The 18,939-nt window shown below is 46.8% G+C and overlaps 2 protein-coding genes across 7 annotated transcripts in view; both read right to left on the bottom strand.

Moving 5' to 3' along the window:
- Positions 1–10: 10 nt before the first annotated feature.
- Positions 11–11,114, bottom strand: Man2c1 (mannosidase alpha class 2C member 1). 3 transcript variants are annotated; one of them, XM_046428006.2, is made up of 26 exons: positions 10,970–11,114; positions 10,570–10,695; positions 10,053–10,176; positions 9,124–9,194; positions 7,636–7,813; positions 7,176–7,365; positions 5,847–5,953; positions 5,574–5,684; positions 5,089–5,181; positions 4,853–4,969; positions 4,583–4,678; positions 4,340–4,485; positions 3,856–3,979; positions 3,409–3,530; positions 3,204–3,289; positions 2,925–3,080; positions 2,622–2,719; positions 2,331–2,425; positions 1,973–2,077; positions 1,729–1,885; positions 1,473–1,616; positions 1,017–1,126; positions 836–915; positions 520–668; positions 329–438; positions 11–243 (listed from the first exon to the last, which is right to left on the bottom strand). In XM_046428006.2, the coding sequence occupies exons 1-26, from the start codon at positions 11,065–11,067 to the stop codon at positions 117–119; spliced, it is 3,120 nt and encodes a 1,039-aa protein (XP_046283962.1). In that variant the 5' UTR covers positions 11,068–11,114; the 3' UTR covers positions 11–116. The 3 variants fall into 3 exon arrangements, with proteins under 3 accessions (XP_046283962.1, XP_046283963.1, XP_058429805.1); XM_046428007.2 differs by lacking the exon at positions 1,973–2,077; XM_058573822.1 differs by lacking the exon at positions 3,856–3,979 and having other exon boundaries at positions 3,409–3,630.
- A 1,188-nt stretch (positions 11,115–12,302) lies between these two features.
- Positions 12,303–18,939, bottom strand: part of Sin3a (SIN3 transcription regulator family member A) — a 59,286-nt gene continuing 52,649 nt past the window's right edge. For 3 of the 4 annotated variants that reach the window (XM_058573821.1, XM_046428002.2, XM_046428003.2), the window contains 2 exons: positions 16,532–16,757; positions 12,303–14,279 (listed from right to left, as the gene is read on the bottom strand). In XM_058573821.1, coding sequence (XP_058429804.1) covers positions 14,049–14,279; positions 16,532–16,757 — 457 coding nt within the window. In that variant the 3' untranslated portion in view covers positions 12,303–14,048. The remainder of the gene's footprint in view (positions 14,280–16,531; positions 16,758–18,939) is intronic. The other variant, XM_046428001.2, reaches the window with a different exon arrangement.

Genomic DNA, 18,939 nt, shown 5'->3' with positions numbered 1-18,939 from the left:
ATCAGCAGGGTTACTGATCCAAGGATTTATTATATAAGAAGTGGCTGATCCTTGTTTCAGGTTTGGGGGGCAGAAATGAGGACTTCCCAAAACTTTCCATAAACAAAACACCATCCTCAGTTTGGTGGAGGCTGAAGCACAAGTAACAAGGACCTCACTTGGAAGGGAGAAAAGGTGAGCTTTAGTCGGGCATCTTGAAGGGGCAGGTGGCCAGCAGGGTCTCGCCTCTCAAGGAAGTCACAGCTGGAGAACAGAAAGGGCCTGTGAGGACCTGGTGCAGGTAGGACTTCCACCTCCACCTCCATCCCCACCTTGCTGCTTTGCTTACAGGACAGCTTCCTGAACTGGCAGTGATGTGTGCAGCCAGCAGTCCACATGGCTGCCATGGGCCTCGTACAGCCTCAGGACCAGTGTGTGGCTCTGGGAGCTGGTCTCAGTCTGGGGAGAGAGGCAGGTGGTAGGAGAGGTTGAGGGTGTGCCCAGTCAGGAACCCCACCCCCAGACCATGCTGCTCCTTGCCTGCTTGACAGTCTCCAATACGACTGCTGGTGATGATAGGGAAAAGGCACTCCAGGTGGCAGCAGGAGCAGGGCCTGGTGCCAGAAGTGCCAATAAGGGGAAGTTGAGGTTGTAGGCAGCAGGTATAACACCAGCATCCTGGAAGGAGCCTGGGACATGACCAGAAAGAGAGGCATGGTGGAAAACGGGCTCCCCCCATGCCTCCAGAGGGTGCTGGGGGCCAGGCCCCAGGGTTTAACCCAATGACTGCTGCAAGCGCAGAGAAGGGCAGAGGTGTCTAGGGCCCAAGGAGAACCCCAGTATCCCCAGAACTCACCCTTGTGAGGCATCAGTGCGTAGGTGAACTCATGGCGCCCCATGTCAGCAGTGGTGTCTGGGGCCTTAGGTGCCCGCAAGCTGGGGTGGGAAAATATGGACCCAGCTAGAGCTGCTGGAGTTCCATCCTGGGAAGGCCCACACCCCATGCCAGTCTTTGGTGTGGTAGGCACACCACTCACAGTGAAAGGCTGAGGACACTGCCTTGTACTGATGCGCCATACTTGCTGTCATTGAGCAGAGCTAGCCCAAAGCCGTGCTCTGACAGATCCATCCAGCGGTGGGCCCACACCTGAAAGGCAGATTCACTTGGTAGCCCCATTCCCTTCTTTGTGCGCTAGTCTTCAGAGCTTCTGTCACTTGGGTGACAGCAAGCTTTGGAACCCATGATTGAATTCTAGCTCCCACTCAAGGAGACCCCGGGCATACCACCCAACCTGCCTCAGCCTCTGTTTCCTCCTCTGTGAAGTGGGAATAAATGGTCATGAGTATCAAACTAAATTTAAAGCATTAGCACAATGCCCGACACATTAGGAGGCAGAAAATATTGGCCATCTTCCTCGTCCTCTCCTATACCACACAACTAGTCTCCTCAGAGGATCAAAGCCCCTCCTTTTCCCTCCTTCCCCATTTCGGACCTCAAATCGAGCCCAGTCCCAAGAAGTGTTGTAGTGGGTGGGCCGCTGCAGGTGCCCAAACTGGATCTCATAAGTAGCCTGGGGGCTCCGCACTCGGGCAGGGAACTCCACCTTTAGAAACTTGTGGACCTCATTCCAATGTACCTAGGAGTAGGGGAGAGAAGGGAACAGGGAAGGGAGGGACACACATTGGTTGGGGTTGGCCCCCCCTTACCAGTTACACTTGGGAAAGATAGGCACACCCTGCCCCTGCTACCTCGGTGTGGAAGCGGACATAGGGGCAGCCAACATCCAGGACAACCTCCTGGCTAAGCCGACTATTGGGGCTGATCTGTAGCAGGAACCAGGCACTGCCCCGAAGGCCACCCTCACTGCCAACTGCCAGGGTCCCTGGTTGGCCTAGGACAGGTTTCCTGTGGGATGAGATGGGAGGCACTAAGCTAGGGCAGCCAGTATCTCCCCAGCTCCCCACATTGTCTCTAGTCCTGCCCGGCTTATACCGTGTCTCTAGGTGGTAGTCCATGACATCCCATGCATCCCAGTACAAGGGGACATCATCAAACAGCACAAACTGGTTCCCAAGAGCACCCTCAGCAATGGCCTCCCTGGAAGGACATGGGGATTGGTGTTTTACAACTCTATGACCTTGCTTTCTCCAGTTGCACTTGGTGGGGTAGGAGCAGGTAAGGAGACCCAGGGGTCAGGGACTCCTAGCCTGGCTGATGCTATTCTTTGTGTGGGTCCCAACCCAGAGACACTGGTGGACTGCTATGGGCAGTGTTGTGGCCAAGGGACAAAAAGAACAGGATCTGGGATCCACTTGCCAGGCACAAGGAAAGGACAGTGAGGAGTTGGCACCTGCCAGAGGCCACCAGGACCAGAGATGTCAGGCGGCCAGTTGGATCCAGGCTCACTCGGATGATGCCATTGTCCAGAGTCACGGAACCATCAGTCTTGAGTGGGAGGGGGCCTTGAGGCTGTGTCTATAAAGGCTTCCTACAACCAACAGCTGCCCCAGCTCCCCCCCAGCCCTGCTGGGGCTGTGTACTGCTCCACCCCCTTGTTCCAGGATAGGGAACTCAGAACACCCAAGTCATTAGGCAGTATCCCAGGCCAGCTCCTACCCCACCAAGAACCACCAGGACTCACCTCTTGTACCACAAACACAGGCTGCTGGGGCAGCAAGGGCTGCGGTAAGGTGGGGGTCGGAGCAGAAGCATAGCCCATGCTGGGCACTGTCACCAGGGCTGGGAATGAGGCCTGGGTATCAGTGCAGCCTCCCTAACCTTCCACAAACCTTGCTCAGGTAGGGGTGGGGGTAATGAAGGATGTGGCTACTACTCCCCAGCCTGACACACTCCAAGGCAGAGATCCCCAGGGGAGGGTCCCTGCCTTGATCTGTCTGGCCTTGGTCTCTTCTGACACAGTAGCAGTCCACCTCTCAGCTCATACCTAGACAGTGGGCCCCTCCAGGCTTGGGCAAGGACAACACTTCGGTGCGCTTCCAGGGCAGTGTGTTGACAATGAGGAGGCCCTCGGGACCTGGCTCCCCAGCACACAGGGCTGCAGCTGCAGCACTGAGCAGCGTATTGCCATGGGAACGGATATCTGAGGAGAGACTGGCTGGTCATAGGGGGAGGGGCAGTGCATCTGAGATGACCTGAGTGTCCTCAAAGGACACTGTGCTCAGACCTGGGTTGGAGAGAGTAGCAGGACCGTTGTCAGCCTCACCTTCATAGTGGCTCATGGCATCCTCTGCCACCAACTGGATGCAGCTTCCAGTGACCACATCATGGAACTGGTTCAGAAGTAAGAGCCTGCAGGGGCCCAGGGTAGGGAGGGGAAAGGCTGGAGAAGGGGAAGTTAGGAGGGGCAGCCTTAGAGATGTCTGTGGTGAGAGGTCAGGTAGGCACTGGTGGGTAGATGCTAGGCTGACCTCCAGAGGTGCTGTAGCTGTGCTGCTGGGTATAGGAACTGGGCACTGCGGGCCAGGGCTAGGCTGCTGAGCAACTCCACATCATGTAGGATCCGTTCACATTCTCGGTTCCCCTTCTTGATCTGTGCCCAGGTGGAGGGATCAGTCTGGAATCTGCTCAAGCATCCCAGGACACCTTCCAAAGCCCTTCCTTGCTCAGAACTCCTGATGGCTCCCCAGGGACTGCCAGATAAGGCCGCATGTGGGCAACCTGCCCTAAGTGCTCTCCTCTGCTCCCCTCCACCCAAACCTTCCTCTTCTACAGAGACTGTCCTGCCTCCTGCAAGCTTTCCTGAAGACCAAGTTCTTATACTTCTCGCCTCCAAGCCTCTTGTTGGAACAGGGGCTCTGTCCCTTCCCTCCCTTGCCCTCTGCAGACCTATGGCAGACCAGCAGCCTGACCCTGACCTGGGCATGCGTGGTGTAAGTGCCGTTGTGCAGCTCCAGGAAGAGCTCCCCGACCCATGTGCACAGCTGTTCTGAGTCACTCTCCAGTGCCTCGAAGAGCTGCCCTGGAGAAGACAGCTGCACCCTGAGGGAGACCACAAGCTTGGGCCTCCCTGCCAGGGGCCACAAAGCTCAGCCTTCCTCTACTCCAAGAGATAAAGAGTCAAGCCCCGACAGGGAAGCCATTCTAGAAAGCCTCCCTGCCCATACAGTACTGGACTGGATACCTGGGAGAGTTGCATACTGTGGTGGGTTTGAATTCCTTCCCACCCTCAGCATTTCTCCTCCCTATTTCCAAGTAGGAGTTGGGGAAGGGGGCAGGATTAGAGCAGGATAAGGTCTGTCCAGTGGCAGGGGGGCATGTATGAGCAGAAGAAAGGCAACAGGTAAGGGCTAAGAGTAGGGCTTCGTGACAGCCAAGGGCTACTAACGGCCCAGGCCTGACCTGGGCAGTCCGTCAGTATTGCCCAGCCTCTTCAAGCGGTCCAGCATGGTCTGAGTGGGGCCACCACCCCCATCCCCAAAGCCGAAGAGGAAGGCACTGTGGTTGGTCCGCCCTTTGTCCCGATTGTTGGTCACAGTCTTCAGCACCTGGAGAGGTGGGAGAAGGTCAATGTGGGTCAGCCTAGGATGGGATAGCCAGAATTCTCCAATGCATCCCCCACCCAGTCAATAGGTATCTGCTCACCTCCTCCACACTGCCCTGCATTCCATATGAGTCACCAGGTGGGAAGTGAACCAGCACACGGGAGCCATCCAGTCCCTCCCAGAAAAAGCTATGGTGCTGCCAGCAGGGAGACAGAAGCACAGGAGAGTCCAGACTCAGGGCTGAGGCAGAGTGGGCCTTCCACACCAGCTCCTCTGCCTGCTGTACCATCCTGGTAGAGGTCGTGGTGAAGAGAAAGGACCAGTTAGGATCCAGGCCCATTGTGACCCTGGCCCCCTGAGGCTTGCTCACCGGGAAGGAGTTCACTAAGTTCCAGCTCAGTTTCTGTGTCAGGAAGCGTGTGATGCCACAGCCGCGCATGATCTGGGGGAGCTGCGCCGAGTACCCAAATGTGTCTGGCAGCCAGAACTATAGAGAGAAAGCTTCTGGAGCTCCAGGTGGAGCTGTCCCCACCTTCAGCTCCTCAGCACTCTAGGCCAACCCTCACCCTACCCAAGCACAGCCTGGAGAAGTAGCTCCCCATTTACCTCAGAGCACATCTTCCCAAACTCCTGCAGGAAGAAGTTCTGGCCCTGTAGGAACTGCCTCACCATGGCTTCTCCACTGGGAAGGTTACCATCCTGGCAGTGAGGGGAGAGACAGGCAGCTGAGATTAGTACTAGATAGGAAACAGGCAGGAGTTCAGGCCAACCCACCCACTGTAGAGAAGCCAGGGTTGCTCCAACACAATTCTACAGCCAAGCCCCAGGAAGCGTTGATCTCTTTGCTTCAGGCCCAACTGTCCAACTTCAGGGTGCTGCTGGGAACGGGCCATGCAGATAGCCTGCCCCCTGCTGAAGACCCAACTCCTCTGCAAGTCCCAGATCTTGGGATTCTAGGGACTAATAAGCCCTGCAATAATAAGCCCTTCATGACTTGCAGAAGTCACCAGCACAGCCAAGGGATCCTGGGTCATCTGAGGGAAGGCCATGGCCAAATGTAAGAAAGCTGAGGGACTGTTGAATGTACTTACCATTTCCACCCAGGTGCCCCCCACAGGCACAAACTGCCCTCGGCAGGCAAATTCCTGGAGCTGGGCATATAGGCCAGGATAGCGGTTCTTTACCCACTCTAGCTGCTGAGCCTGTAGAGCAAATGGGGTGGAAGCTGGGCCAGGAATCAAAATGACTCTACCTAGAGTCAAGAATCTAGAGCTCTATGGTGGGTGAGAGTGAGGAGCAACTCTCAGGCTTGAAAACACTCAAGAGCCAAGAGAGCTAAAGGGTTCATGCAGTTGCCCTCTGACCTGGGAGCAGGCAAAGATGAATTCAGCATTCTGTTCCATAAGCTGCAAAGCTGTCACCCAGCTCCGGGCACACTTCCGTACAGTTTCCTTGAAGGGCCAAAGCCAGGCTACAGAGGAGAGGAGTAAGGGCAGAGGAGTGGCAAAGTCCCTGGCTCCTCATAGATTTCTGGTCCCTCACCTGCCCCAGCACTTCAACTAGGCCCAACCTGGGCCTACAAATGGCTATCCTAGCTTTCCTCCCCTCCAGGCCCTTTACCCTGCAAAGCCCTGTGGTGCTTCCGGGGGATATGAGATAAATTTTTGCAGATTAGGAAACAGAGGCCCCAGGCTGTAGAATAGCCTCAGACTGAGGCTCAGATACCCCAGAAGGACCCACTAAGAGGGAATAGGGATTAGCCTGGCCCTGTACATCTGATAGATACACTGAAACAAGGGCACAAGCACCCACGATTAACCTGTCTGGGAAGACACTACAGCCTCTCCAGACCTCTAGGCCTTAGCTCCTACCCTTTCAGCCCAGAATCCCTTCATGCTATCTATCTTACACCGTTGCACCGTAGAAAGAGACCTTGTTCTGTGATTCAGATACCATGGGGAACAAATACCATCAGCTCAACTCCTGATCCTCCTTGGAAACCTCACCCTATACTTGGGCCACCTCAATTAATTTCATATTACTCCTCTCTTGAGGACGTGGGCACCCTAGTCAAATTTCCTTGTTCTTGCCAGGCGCGGTGGTGCATACCTGTAATCCCAGTGGTTTAGGAGGCTGAGGCAGGAGACTCTCAAGTTCAAAGCCAGCCTCAGCAACTTAGTGAGGCCCCAAGCAACTCAGCAAGACCCTGTCTCTAGATAAAATACTAAAAAAGGACTGGGGATGTAGCTTAAGTTTAAGCACCCGTGGGTTCAATCCCCAGAACCAAAACAAACAAAAACGTCCTCATTCTCACTCAAGTGAAATGTCACCTTGTCCAGGGAGCCTCTCTGAATCCCCCAACTCACTTGGGCTTAAGTATCTCTTCTGACTCTCCAGTCTCCCACAGGTCTTCCCTTCACTGTGCTTGCTGGCCTACTCTGTGATCATCAGCCTTTGAAATGCCACCCTTGGTGTCTGGCAAGTGGCCTCATGATGCACCAGATTTTGTTGAGAGAATAAATAAACCTCAGCTAGCATAGCACAGTTCAGTGCCTCTGCCCCCTTTTACAGATAGGGAAATCTAAACTCCAAGGGCAAGAAATTGCTGAGAATCACACTGTACTTCCAGGGCATAGCCAGAGCTTGAAAGATACTCCTTCCTTCCCAGCCAACCCAGCCAGCTAACACCCTACCTGTATCAATGTGGCAGTGCCCCATGGCATGGATGGTATGTTGGCTTTCACCTCCACACTGGCCAAAGAACCTGGAGGCCAGGGCCTGGGCCACTGGGTAGGTCTCAGGCTGGGCAGGGTCACACACGTTCACCATCTGGTTGGCTGTGTACAGGGCCTGGAAGCTGCGCTGGTTGTCCTCCCCAAGGCCCTGAAACAGGTATCTGCCCTTAATCCCCCTCTGGAGCACAACTCTAGAACTAGGCCCCAGATGACCTCCCAAGTATCCCAGTAAGACCCCACCACCACCTCAAATCTCTGCTCCTCTTAGGGGTCCCATTCAGCACCATCTCTTTACATAAGGAAACCCTCTTCCTACTCTGGATTCCCAGAGTCCCAACAATCTGAACCCCAAATCAAAAACCAAAAAAACCCAACTTATCTGGAGCATGGACAATAGGGGAAATAGGGGTGTCAGTACCTTAGCAATGCCCAGTAGCAGCTCCAGATCCACTAGGAGCTTGTGGACATCCTGGTGGAATACAGCCAGCTCAGCTCGGCTCAGTCGGAATGTCTTCTCAAGGTCAGGGGCTGCAATCATGCTTCCCTTCCCAGCCCCCAGGAGGCCGTTGCAGGCTACTTCCACATAGAGGGTCAGGCTATAAACATAGGGCAGCAGCCTCAGGCCAAGAGATTGACAGAGGATGCTAGGAGCATAGGGAGGGACACATGGGAGGTATTCAATTGACCCCTCCCCATTCACCTCCAGGACCCACCACCCAGAAGATTCCATGTTTTATTTCCATGTGTGTGCAGGAGGATCATGGTAGAAACACCAGGTGAAATCCATTTCCTAAGTGTTCTGCCTTGGCCAGGGAGAATAGTGGCCAAGCTTAGAATCAAGTGAATTACACTGCTTTCTAGCTTCATATTTTCAAAGCTGCCTGCACAAGGAATGTCTGTCTCAGAATCCTCTTTGTATAATAAAGTCATGCTTGGATCTCTCAGGGCTGAGTGTTCATACCAAGCCAACATGGGGTGGCCATTCCTGGGTATGCCATCTCAGCTGTGAAACTGTTCTACTTAACCTTTAGAGAGCAAACTTGGCTTTCTGACTCTCCTCCTACCCCTACCTGGTCTAGCAGATTACCTATTGAGTTTCCAATATTTTCTTTCAGAACCCTCATTGGTTTTGTAATTATGAGTATTTCTATTTCCTTTTGCTGTTGAGGACATTATTTTTGTAGTATTGGGGATTGAACCCAAGGACATTTTACTACTGAGTCACATCCCCATACATGTATGTATGTATGTATGTATGTATGTTTTGAGACAGTGTCCCTTTACATTGTCCAGACTGGCTTTGAACTTACAATCCTCCTGCCTCAGCCTCCTGAGTAACTAGGATTATAGGCATGCACTACAATGCCTGGTGAGAACTAGGTTATTCATCACCATATTCCCAGTGTTTGGAACTATTTGAAACAGTTTCAATAAACATAAAATACAATAATGTATAAGAAGCCTTTCAGATGGTATCATAAAATCCTACATTATGATATGAAATGTTAAAAGTCAGGATGCAAAGTATCAAAGCAGGGCTGGGGGTATGGCTCAGTGGTAGAGGCTTGCCTAGTATGCATAAGGCCCTGGGTTCAATCCCCAGCACTGCAATAAAAAAACAAACAAGTAAAAATTTAGAAGCAATATAATCTTAACTGTAACTTTTCTTCTTTTTTTTTTAATTGAAATACTGAGAATATGAAAGCTGAGATGTTAATAATGGTCATCTCTAGGTGATAAGACAATGGAAATTAATTTCTTCGTGCTTTTCTGTATTTAGCACAAGAAAAAATCATGTTTTCTGAAAACAAACTATGTAAGATGGATGTATTAGAGGTAGGGGTGCTTTTGAGGTTACTTGGGCCCCAGCTCCTCCTAGATCAACAGGGCACAGGGACTCACTCACCTTCGGGGGTCTCCTTCTCCCAGCTTGTCAGTCAGGACATAACTGGTTTTCTCACCCTCTTTGGTCAACCCCTGGTAGGGAGGGGAGAAGAGAGGGCCTGAGGACTTTGGACAGTTCAAGTGAAATATAAGTTGAGGGAGGCCAAGTTCCTTCAAGTGGTCCTTAGCTCCTCTCTTCAAATTAAGGCCAAGATTGACAAATTAGGGACCCCTGGTAGTAGGTGCCTCACTCTCTAGGGCAGCCAGCACCATGACCCCCAAAGAGCACCTTTTATTAGCAATAAAGCCCATGGTCTTGAGTCCTGGGCAGGGGTTAGGAGGCCTGTGCACACCTTGAATAAATATCAGAAGGTAAACTCCATGAAGTTAGGGACAGGTTTGCTTTGTTCTCTGTGTCCCTAGTACTTAGCAGACAGTGCACCAGGAGACATCTGTCAAGCCAGTGAAGGAGGGAAGGGCTCTGTCTTCTTTTAGGTCAGGAAGAACAACAGTCCTAAACCCAGATCCAGAGTCCAAGCCAATTTGGAATGGAAGTTGTGTGAACCAGTGAGCAAACCTCTATGTATCTTCTTCTTAATGGACATAAAGACCTGTCACATAGGATTACGAAGACTAAACCTGATATAAAACTTTAGAGTTATATCTAGGGAATGAGATGGGGGAGTAGAAGAAACCTATTACTTCAGGGGAAAATTACATAACTGTCTTATTTTATACTACCTAGAACAGTTGAAAATTCCTCCATATGCATGTATTACATATGATAAACACTAGTTTGCTATAAACTACGGACCCACCATAGTGGTATCCAAGCAGTTACTTCCCCAGTCTTGAAATCCTGAGACCAGTCACAGGCAAAACCGTAACTGTTGTTCCTTCAAGACAGAGCTGAAATGTGGTCACACCTGGCTCTAGGGCAGAGACCCTCACCTGGACAGGTTCCCCATCACGCCAGACCAGGCCTTCTCCATCACTTTCCCAGCAAAGGTGAACTTCCTGGCCCACCCATGCCTCTGGGATGTTCAGCTCCACCCTGAACCAGCAGGTCCACCATCTGCAAGAGAGTCATTTTGATGGGCCTAGGACTGAAGTCCTGTCTGTCCTCATACTTCCTTGGATTATGTGTCAGCAGGGGTTTGATACTTCCTCCAAGTATCTGAAGCATCACAAGGTACTCAGCTCTGGGCCCCAAGAAAGTAGGAACCAGTGAACAGCAAAGTGAGGAAAAGAGGCAGAGGAATCAGGGGTCCTGATCAGGAAAATAAGGGATGTCCAGAGAGCATGAAAACTCTTCCATAAAGACTCTGAGGGACCAGGGAGCTGTTTCCAGCAGAGAGCGCTGCTCTGTCCCCAGCAGCTGTCTAGGGCAGAGGATAGACAATGGAGGGCTCTGCCTCAAGGTGGTGAGCAAGCCTGGAAAGGCTTCCGTAGGCTGGGCATTACGCACGTGGGTCCGAAGGTGTCGCCGACATGTGCGGGGCTGAAGTCCTGTTGGACTGCCTCCTGGTAGGCAAGCCTCTCCGGCGTCAGGAAGCTGGAGAGTGAGGCTACAGGGCAGCTATCCCCGAAGAGCCTAAGCGGGAGGGGACGGTGGGCGCGCGCTTGAGGCCACCCCCTTTCTGCCAGTGAGCCAGCCGGCAGGTGAGGGAAACAAACTTTCCCCCAGCTCACCGCCATGAGAACTGCCCCGCAGCACATCCCATCCTCTACCCATCTCCTGTTGAGTCCCGCCCTGTCCAATGCAAGCACCCAGTCCCGCGACCCAGCTGGCTACAGCCTGTTTTCTCCTGGAAGGTAAGGCTGAAGCACGAGGGTGCAATCGGCCAACTCCTCGCAAGGGGCCACACCTGCCACGGAGGTTACAGTCAGTAAAGTAGACAGGCGACACGAATTTTTCCACCCGCTCCAGCGTGGTGCGCCAGTGCTTCAGGGCTGGCGCCGCCATGATGCGCCCTCTTCCTCTCCCCGGAAGGTTCTGGGTGTTGCCTGCACGGTCCACAGCCTGGAACTAAACGTTCCGGCATCTGACAGGCGCCTTCCGGCCCGGGCAGCTTTTCTTGAAACACCGGCGGCTTTGAGGGGCCCAGCCACTGTCTGAACTTCGGGTTAGAAGCTAAGCTTTTGAAGCTCTCTAGTCTCTAGCAGGCCTCAGAGTAAATCCCTAAATAAAATGGTAAGCTTGGCAAAAGCTCTATAAGGATCTTGAGACAGACTTACAACTTATTCATTTAGCATGACAGGCGGGAGCCTTGGCTGCTACAAACCCACGGCTGTGAAGCAGCAATCTTTTAATTCCTTTGCTTTCTATTTCCAACACCAATTCTGGTTTAGGTATCCTGGCTAACAGGTAAAGTGTTCTGTTTAACCTGGAAAGTCGCCCAGATGGGTTTTTAGTGATCAGTTGTCAGAATGTTAAATAATAGGAAGAGATCTGCACCACAATAAGCCTCTCTTCCATGCTTTATATTATCTACATGAATCTCAACCACTAACTCTTGTTCACCACTAGAAATGAAAATTTTTTATTTGAGATTGCAGATCAGAGTCAGAGTATTGGGGATCCCAATAATGTATTTCACCATACAGGACTGCAGAGTCCATGGAAGCCATAATGCCAGAAATAATTTCATTCTCATCATCCCTACTGTATTAGAGCAACTAGTATGCTTCCTTCTTCCCCCTTCTGGGTTTGCTAGAATCTTGTCTACAAAAGTATTCAGAAGGTAAAATATATACACATTAGCCCTGATATTTTAGTGGAAATACTGACCAAGTTGACAACAGTTCAAAAGCAAGTCACGTATAAATGTGACCAAATTCAGAATGTCAAATGTGATTAGGTGCTTAGGACAATACTGTGTAGAGGCAGCAACACCTGTGGCTGACTGGGTCAGGCTAATTTTCCCCCATAGCCCCAAGTCATCATGATCTTTCTTGAGGGGGAGCACAAGGCAATGGGTGAATTATTGCTGAGAAAACCTCAAGTTTTTTTTGTCCCACTTAGTACTTATCACTTTTCCCCCAAGTCAGGATCTGTTCCAGCTTTGACCTAGAACCTCCTACTCCCACAGGGCTCTTTTTGCCATTCATCTGTTGTCACCCTGTAACACAAAGCCTAAAAACAAAGATATACCTTGTGTTTTGAAAATCACAAACTTTTTCTTTGTGTTGGTGTTGGGGATTTTTAATTAAAAAGTGAACAAAAAAATACACAAAACACTCTTGATTACAACTGTGACTAGTATGATTAGGGTGATGGTTGCTGGAAAAAAAAAACCCACCAGATGACTGAGGGCTAGTTAGTCTTTGTTCAGATAATCCAGGTTATTCACATATAAAATTCCTTATCATTCATGTTTAAATGTATGCCAATTAAATTTTATGTGATTAAAAAAATCTATCTCCCACTTGGAGTTGCTAAGGAAATTTATCAAATTCTCTCCCTCCCAAGCCCACTTGTACCTCATACCTTATACATACTTCTTTCAAATACTGGTTTGGTATTTTAAGTTGTTCACTCTCATTCCCAATAAGGAGAAGATCCAAAAAAAAAAAAAAAATAGTTGTAAATACAAGCTACATAGCTTAACAAACACCCAATATAAAAAGTATTTCAAGAGAGAAATACATGTACTAAAAGATTGAAGTATTCTATTTTTAAATTTTGGGGTATTTTGATTTGGGAGGAGTGTGACTATTGACTACTTAAAGCAAAATTCTGTTTGTACCCTGAAAAAGGAACTGAAGCCAGAATCACTGCTTCACAGCAGTTCTCTGGTGAGGATAAGGGACTTGGGTTGAAAATTTATTCCTTAAGTAAGAACCAAGCTTTATTTATGTACAAAAAAAAAGAAAAGAAAAGAAAAAGAAAAAGAGGAAAAAAAGAAAAGAAAAAGTTAGAGGTGAAGGAGAAGACAAAGTTTTACACAAAAGTACTACAATGGTAACTCCCTTTGGTAAAAAGTGTAATAAATGTCTTATACATCTGTTCATAGGTTCTAAATCTGAAGCCACATAGTACTATGGTACACAAGAAGCTAGAGCAATTATGCTAGCACATCAAAGCATATTTCTTTTAATAAAAAATTGACAGTATGTACATTATTTACAAAAAAAGAAAAAAAAAACAAGTTAAAATTGTGTGTGTGTGCATGTGTGTCAGAGTAAAGCTGGTGGATGGCACTAGGGTAGACTAGTAAAGGAGCAGGTACAAAACAGTTCCACGGGAGCTAAAAAGGACAACTGATTTGAACTTGTTGAAGTTGAGAACCAGAGGAGAGAGAAAGGGTGGGCAGCAAGGGATTTGTCAGGAATCAAATCCACAAGATGATTAATCCCTAAGCCAAACTGTGAGTCCCAGATAAAAACCTAATGGGTGATTTTAGATGTGCTCAAGTGACCAGGAGGAAAGAAGAAGAAGAAAAAAAAAAAAAGCCAGATCCAGCCTTTTTTTCCTTTTTGGAGGGAATGAAGAGGAGTGCTGATCATCAATAGTTACAATCCATTTGACTGTTAAGTCCTTCCCCAATCTGTTTTGTAAATGCACTTTCATCCAGTCAAAATGTGAACAGCATCCGGTTTTCTCATTGAAGGTCAGGAGACTATTCGTAGCTCTGCTGGTGTGTGCAAGCAAGCCACATTATCTCTGTGCTTGCATGGACTTCCTTCCCCTCCAGGGCAGGCTAATACTCAGAAATCCCCTGGGAAAAATGCCAGCTCAAGCTTTGTATGGTATTCACATTCCTTATGTGCATCCTACTTGGTGCCAGCTTGCATCAGTGGCCATGTCTCAGGGAGACCAGTGAGGCTTGAAAGGCATTGTCCTTTCTTCTTCAGTGTGTGTGAGCATGAGCGCGCACACGCGCGCGTACACACACACACACACACACACACACACCCCTCAAGTTATCTTCTCTGGTTTTGCAGTTAAGGGGCTTTGAATACTGTGCCGTATTTGACACGATACTTGTTAATGCTCACAAAGTGCAGGGTCTCTGTGTCACAGGTGGTGGTACAGGGCACCAGGCCCTCCAGCCCCTCACCCATGAGCCACTTGCTGGTCTCCGCTGCCATTTCACGGGGCACATGTTCCTTGGTCCATTTATCTACCCAGGCCTGGAACCTCTGATGTAGACGCTTGCTTACACGCTCATGGGACTATAAAACAGAAAAAAGGAAAAGAAAAAAAAAAGAAGCAGCATAACCAAAAAATCCCTTAAATACAAAGTTCAATTTTGTCTTAAAGTAGCAGAAGGAAGATGTGGGCTCTTAGATATTACTGGCTAAAAATTAAGTAGGGAAAAAAAAAAAAAAAAGAAGGCAATAGATATTTTCTGTTAAAAGAGAAAAGAATGTAAGAGCACTATAAGGAGATGGAAACCCATAAAACTTCTGAAGAATTACCAATACAGCACCTGGGCAGAGTAAGCATAATACGTCTCAATTTTAGTATACATCAGTATCACCTGGGGAATTTGTTAACAATACAAAATTTACTTAGTCCCACAAATCTGCCCCCCTCCCTTTTTTGTTTGTAGTGTTGGGTGATCAAACCCAAGATCTCACACATGTTAACTTAGTTCTACCACTGAGCTATATTCTTCAGACACAAATTTGCATTTGAATTCAGACATGCTGTTTCTAATGTACCTCAGATAAGAAATAATGAGCTCTTGCTGTTAAGTCTTTTCTATCAGCATGGAGATCTATTTCTATGACATACAGTGCAAAGTGAAGGTCTTAAATCTCACTCTCCATTTACCATTATTACCCTACTCTGGCCAGCAGAGTCTAGGCACAGATCTTCACTGGTATCCATATGAAAAGCATAGCTCAGCTCCCTGAAAAATCTGTATTAGAGACAAGCAGCTATACTCGGTGCCATGAGAAAATACATTAAATTGCTTGCCCTACATCTCTACCTTGAATGTTCTGTAGTCCCTTCCAACTTAACAGTTCCACAGTCTGCTTTACCTCCAAACTGAACAATCCCTTCCTGTAAACAGGTGTATATTGCTGAACTTTCAATTTAAGAATAACAACAAAAAATTCCCCAAATTAACCAGGCATCCTTGATGCCTCTTCATTTACCTCCACATTTGACTCACCACCACATCTTGTCAATTCTATCTCCAAATTTTATCTACAATCTAATTTGTACAATTCCACTGCTACCCTAGTAGCCTACTTCTTATTTGTGCCTTGAAGTAGTGGACATTTTCTTTGAATAGAAAAAACTTCTCCCTCAACTCTTCACCACACTGGCTCCTTACATTGTTCAGGCCTTGAACCTCACCTCCTTACAGAAATCTCCAACAAAGCAAGGACTGCATGTCAGTCCCTTGAGCCCTTCATCTGGTTTGTGTCCCTAGTAGCACATGTCATAATACCACATTTGCTCTACTTCATGGTTATGTCCCAGGGCCTGGCACAATACTCAGTACATAATTCATCAGGAAGGTAGCACAATGGCAACAGAATGTGAAAACAGAGAGGATCCATGCAAACAAAAGATCAAAAACCATTTGAAAGGTAAATACTGGGAAGAGCTTCACTAGAATGTGGAATCAGGTATTTGCTTTTATGGGTTAAACCATACATCCCAAAATTCCTATGTTTAAGTCCAGATATATCTAGGATATATCTGGATACAGATATTGCACCCAGGAAAAAAACACAAAGATCCAGAAACACCAACAATTGCCAGCTGAACACAAGAAGCTATTTTCCCTTCCAGTCTTCAGAAAGAACCAATCCTGCTGATACACTAATATTGAACTTCTAACCTCCAGAACTTCAAGATAAGGATGTACCAAAGATTAAACTCAGGGGCACTCAACGACTGAGCCACATCCCCAGCACTATTTTTATGTTATTTAGAGACAGGGTCTCACTGAGTTGCTTAGTTGCCTCGCTTTTGCTGAGGCTGGCTTTTATCTTGTGATCCTCTTGTCTCAAGCCTCTAGAGCTGCTGGGATTATGGGTGTGTGCCACTGCGCCCAGGTTAAATTTCTGTTCTTTAATTCACACAGTTTGAGGTACTCCACTACAAAATCCTTAGCAAACTAATGTACCTGCTTACCTAACACTTCTTAGTTTTAAGAAGAGTTTTTTTTTTTCTCCCCCCCCCCCCTTTTCTTCCCCTGTTATCAGGGATTGAACCCAGGGCACTTAACCACTGAGCCACATCTATTTTATATTTTCAGACAGGGCCTGCTAAGTTGCTGAGACTGACTTTGAACTTGTGATCCTCCTGCCTCAACTTCCTGAGTCACTGGGATTACAGGCGAATGTCATCATGATCAGAACAAGGAAGAAGAGGTTTTTAAAAAGAGAAGAAAACAATCAGAACCTCCCCCCACCCCCAGCCCACTCATGGCTAAGAAGAGAAATTTGTTACTGGTTCTCACCTGATGAGCCCGGAGCAAGGCAGTTCTTCGATACATGTAGTCCTCTGACTTGATCACATAAACCATCTTATAGGAATTGAGTTTGAACCTACACTCCAGCTTATCCAGGCTATCCACATTCTCCATGGTCTTTTTGCTGTTTCCTTCTTTCCCTTCCTTTTCCTGTTGTTCTCGACCACGCTGACACTTACGGATCCTGCGAAGATTCCTGCAAAGCAGAAAATGCCTGTAGGATGAAAGTTCATCCAGATGTAGATTTCTATAACTTCTACACCAAATGAGCTTTTCTTATTATATGCCTTCAGAGCACTTTTCACAATTTTAGTTACCTGTATTAAAAAATGTTCAAGGGTTTTATTGTAAAATAAAATAAAAAGTTAAATGGCAAAGATACACAGAATTTAAAAAAGTAGCAATTGTCAATCATCACACTCAACTAGGATGTTTTTCAAATGACAAAATATGATCATACTATATATTTTATTCAACTTTTTTCTTACTGTCATGATTTTTTTTTTTTTTTAATTTTACTACATAGATTTCTTTCTTTCACTCCCTCCCTCCCTCCCTTCCTGGTACTGGGAATTAAACCCATGGGTGCTCTATCACTGATATATGCCTTCTAGTCCTTTTTATTTTTTTGAGACAGGGTCTCACTAAGTGGCTGAGACCTCAAACTTGTGATCCTCTACACCAGCCCCCTGAGTAGCTGTGCTGGCAGATGTCACCACCATCCCAAGCTTTTTCATTCTCTTTAACTACTACAGAGTAATAACTTAACCACATAATAGAAAATAATTTGAAGGCCCATTTTAAATTTTTTTCCCGAAAGATAGCTTATACCCATTGCCATTTTAAATAGGTAGGAATGAAAATATTTACAACATCAATGGATGCAAAAGGAGTGGGGGAGTAGTGTTTTTAGCCTAATTCTCAACAACATTCAGTGAAGACAGGTTATCAGGTAGACAATGGTTTTGTTTCCCATAGTTTGCTATTAAAAACATTGTTTCAGTGAAGATGATCTTTGTAAACATGATTTCCATCCAATAGTAATGCTTATGTCAAGGACTTTTTTTTTTTTGGTATTGGGGATTGAACCCAGGACCACTGAGCCACATCCCCAGCCCTTTCTTGTAGTTTATTTAGAGACAGGGTCTTGTTGAGTTGCTTAGGACTTCGCTTTTCTTTTGCTGAGGCTGGCTTTGAACTCAAAATCCTCCTGCCTCAGCCTCCCGAGTCATAGGGATTACAGGTGTGCACCACCGTGCCCAACACTCTCAAGGACCTTTGAACATATTTGCAATCAATGTTAAGATTTAAATTTTTAGGCAAAACTACAAAATGTGCTTGATGAAATCAGTGGCAGCATTAGTGAGCGTGCCTTTGGGGGTGGGGTATAAAATGTGTATAAAATATAATATTATATAAAATAATACTATATATAGTATATACATAATATATACTATAGTATAAAATATAGTATTTTGTGAATAACTCAGTAAACTAGTATCTTCCAAATAACCAATCACATGAAGTTATGAAATCATGAATGAAAAAAAAAAATTCCTTCAAGGTATAAGATAAATCAAAGGATTTTCACATAATTATATGAAAAACTCATTGATATTTGCATTAATATTGCACTAACCTTTATGAAATTTTTAAGTTTTGTTGTCATCTCAAAGAATATTACAATTCTATGAAAACAGTCCTTTTCCAGCTAGATATGTGTGTCAAGCCAGATTTTCTCCACTTATTTAATACAACTGATTGAATATAGAAGCAGATAGAAATTCAGCTGTTTTATTAAGCCAGACATAAGAGATTTGCAGAATAATAAACAATATTACTCCACCAATTTTGTTTTGAATTAGTGAATTAAACATTTTAAACAATCTTCAGTTTTGGTTTCTAATACAGTAATTATTATCAGTATAATCCCCCTTCAGGCCTACCTCAGCAATTTAGTGAGGCCCTACGCAACTTACACCCTGTCTCAAAATAAAAAATAAATCAGGGCTGGGGATGTAGCTCAATGGTAAAAATGCCAATGGGTTCAATCACCAGGACAAAAAAAAAGTTGTGTTTATTCTGATTTGGTTTGTGTGTAAGGAGGTAAAATTTTTAGCATTTAATTCACGTCTATATTTACTACATGTCTTTTAAATTAGAAAATGCTTTTTTTTTTTTTAAAACGGCAGGTATGGTGACACACACCTAAAATCCCAGAGGATTTTTTGGGAGGAGGAGGCAGGAGAATCACAAGTTCTAGACCAGCTTTGGCAACCTAGCAAGATCCTGTTAAAAAATAAAAAGGGTGGGAATATAGCTTACTGAAAGTGTGTACCTGGATACCAAAAAAAAAAAATAGTTGTTTTTTATTTATTTATTTATTTTTTACTATA

The sequence above is a fragment of the Marmota monax genome, unplaced genomic scaffold, assembly GCF_021218885.2.
Source record: "Marmota monax isolate L192 unplaced genomic scaffold, Marmota_monax_Labrador192_F-V1.1 WCK01_AAM20220418_F8-fsc00111, whole genome shotgun sequence".
NCBI lineage: Eukaryota > Metazoa > Chordata > Mammalia > Rodentia > Sciuridae > Marmota > Marmota monax.
The sequence above is the reverse complement of the archived record's forward strand: the minus strand, read 5'-3'. Positions and strand labels throughout refer to the sequence as shown.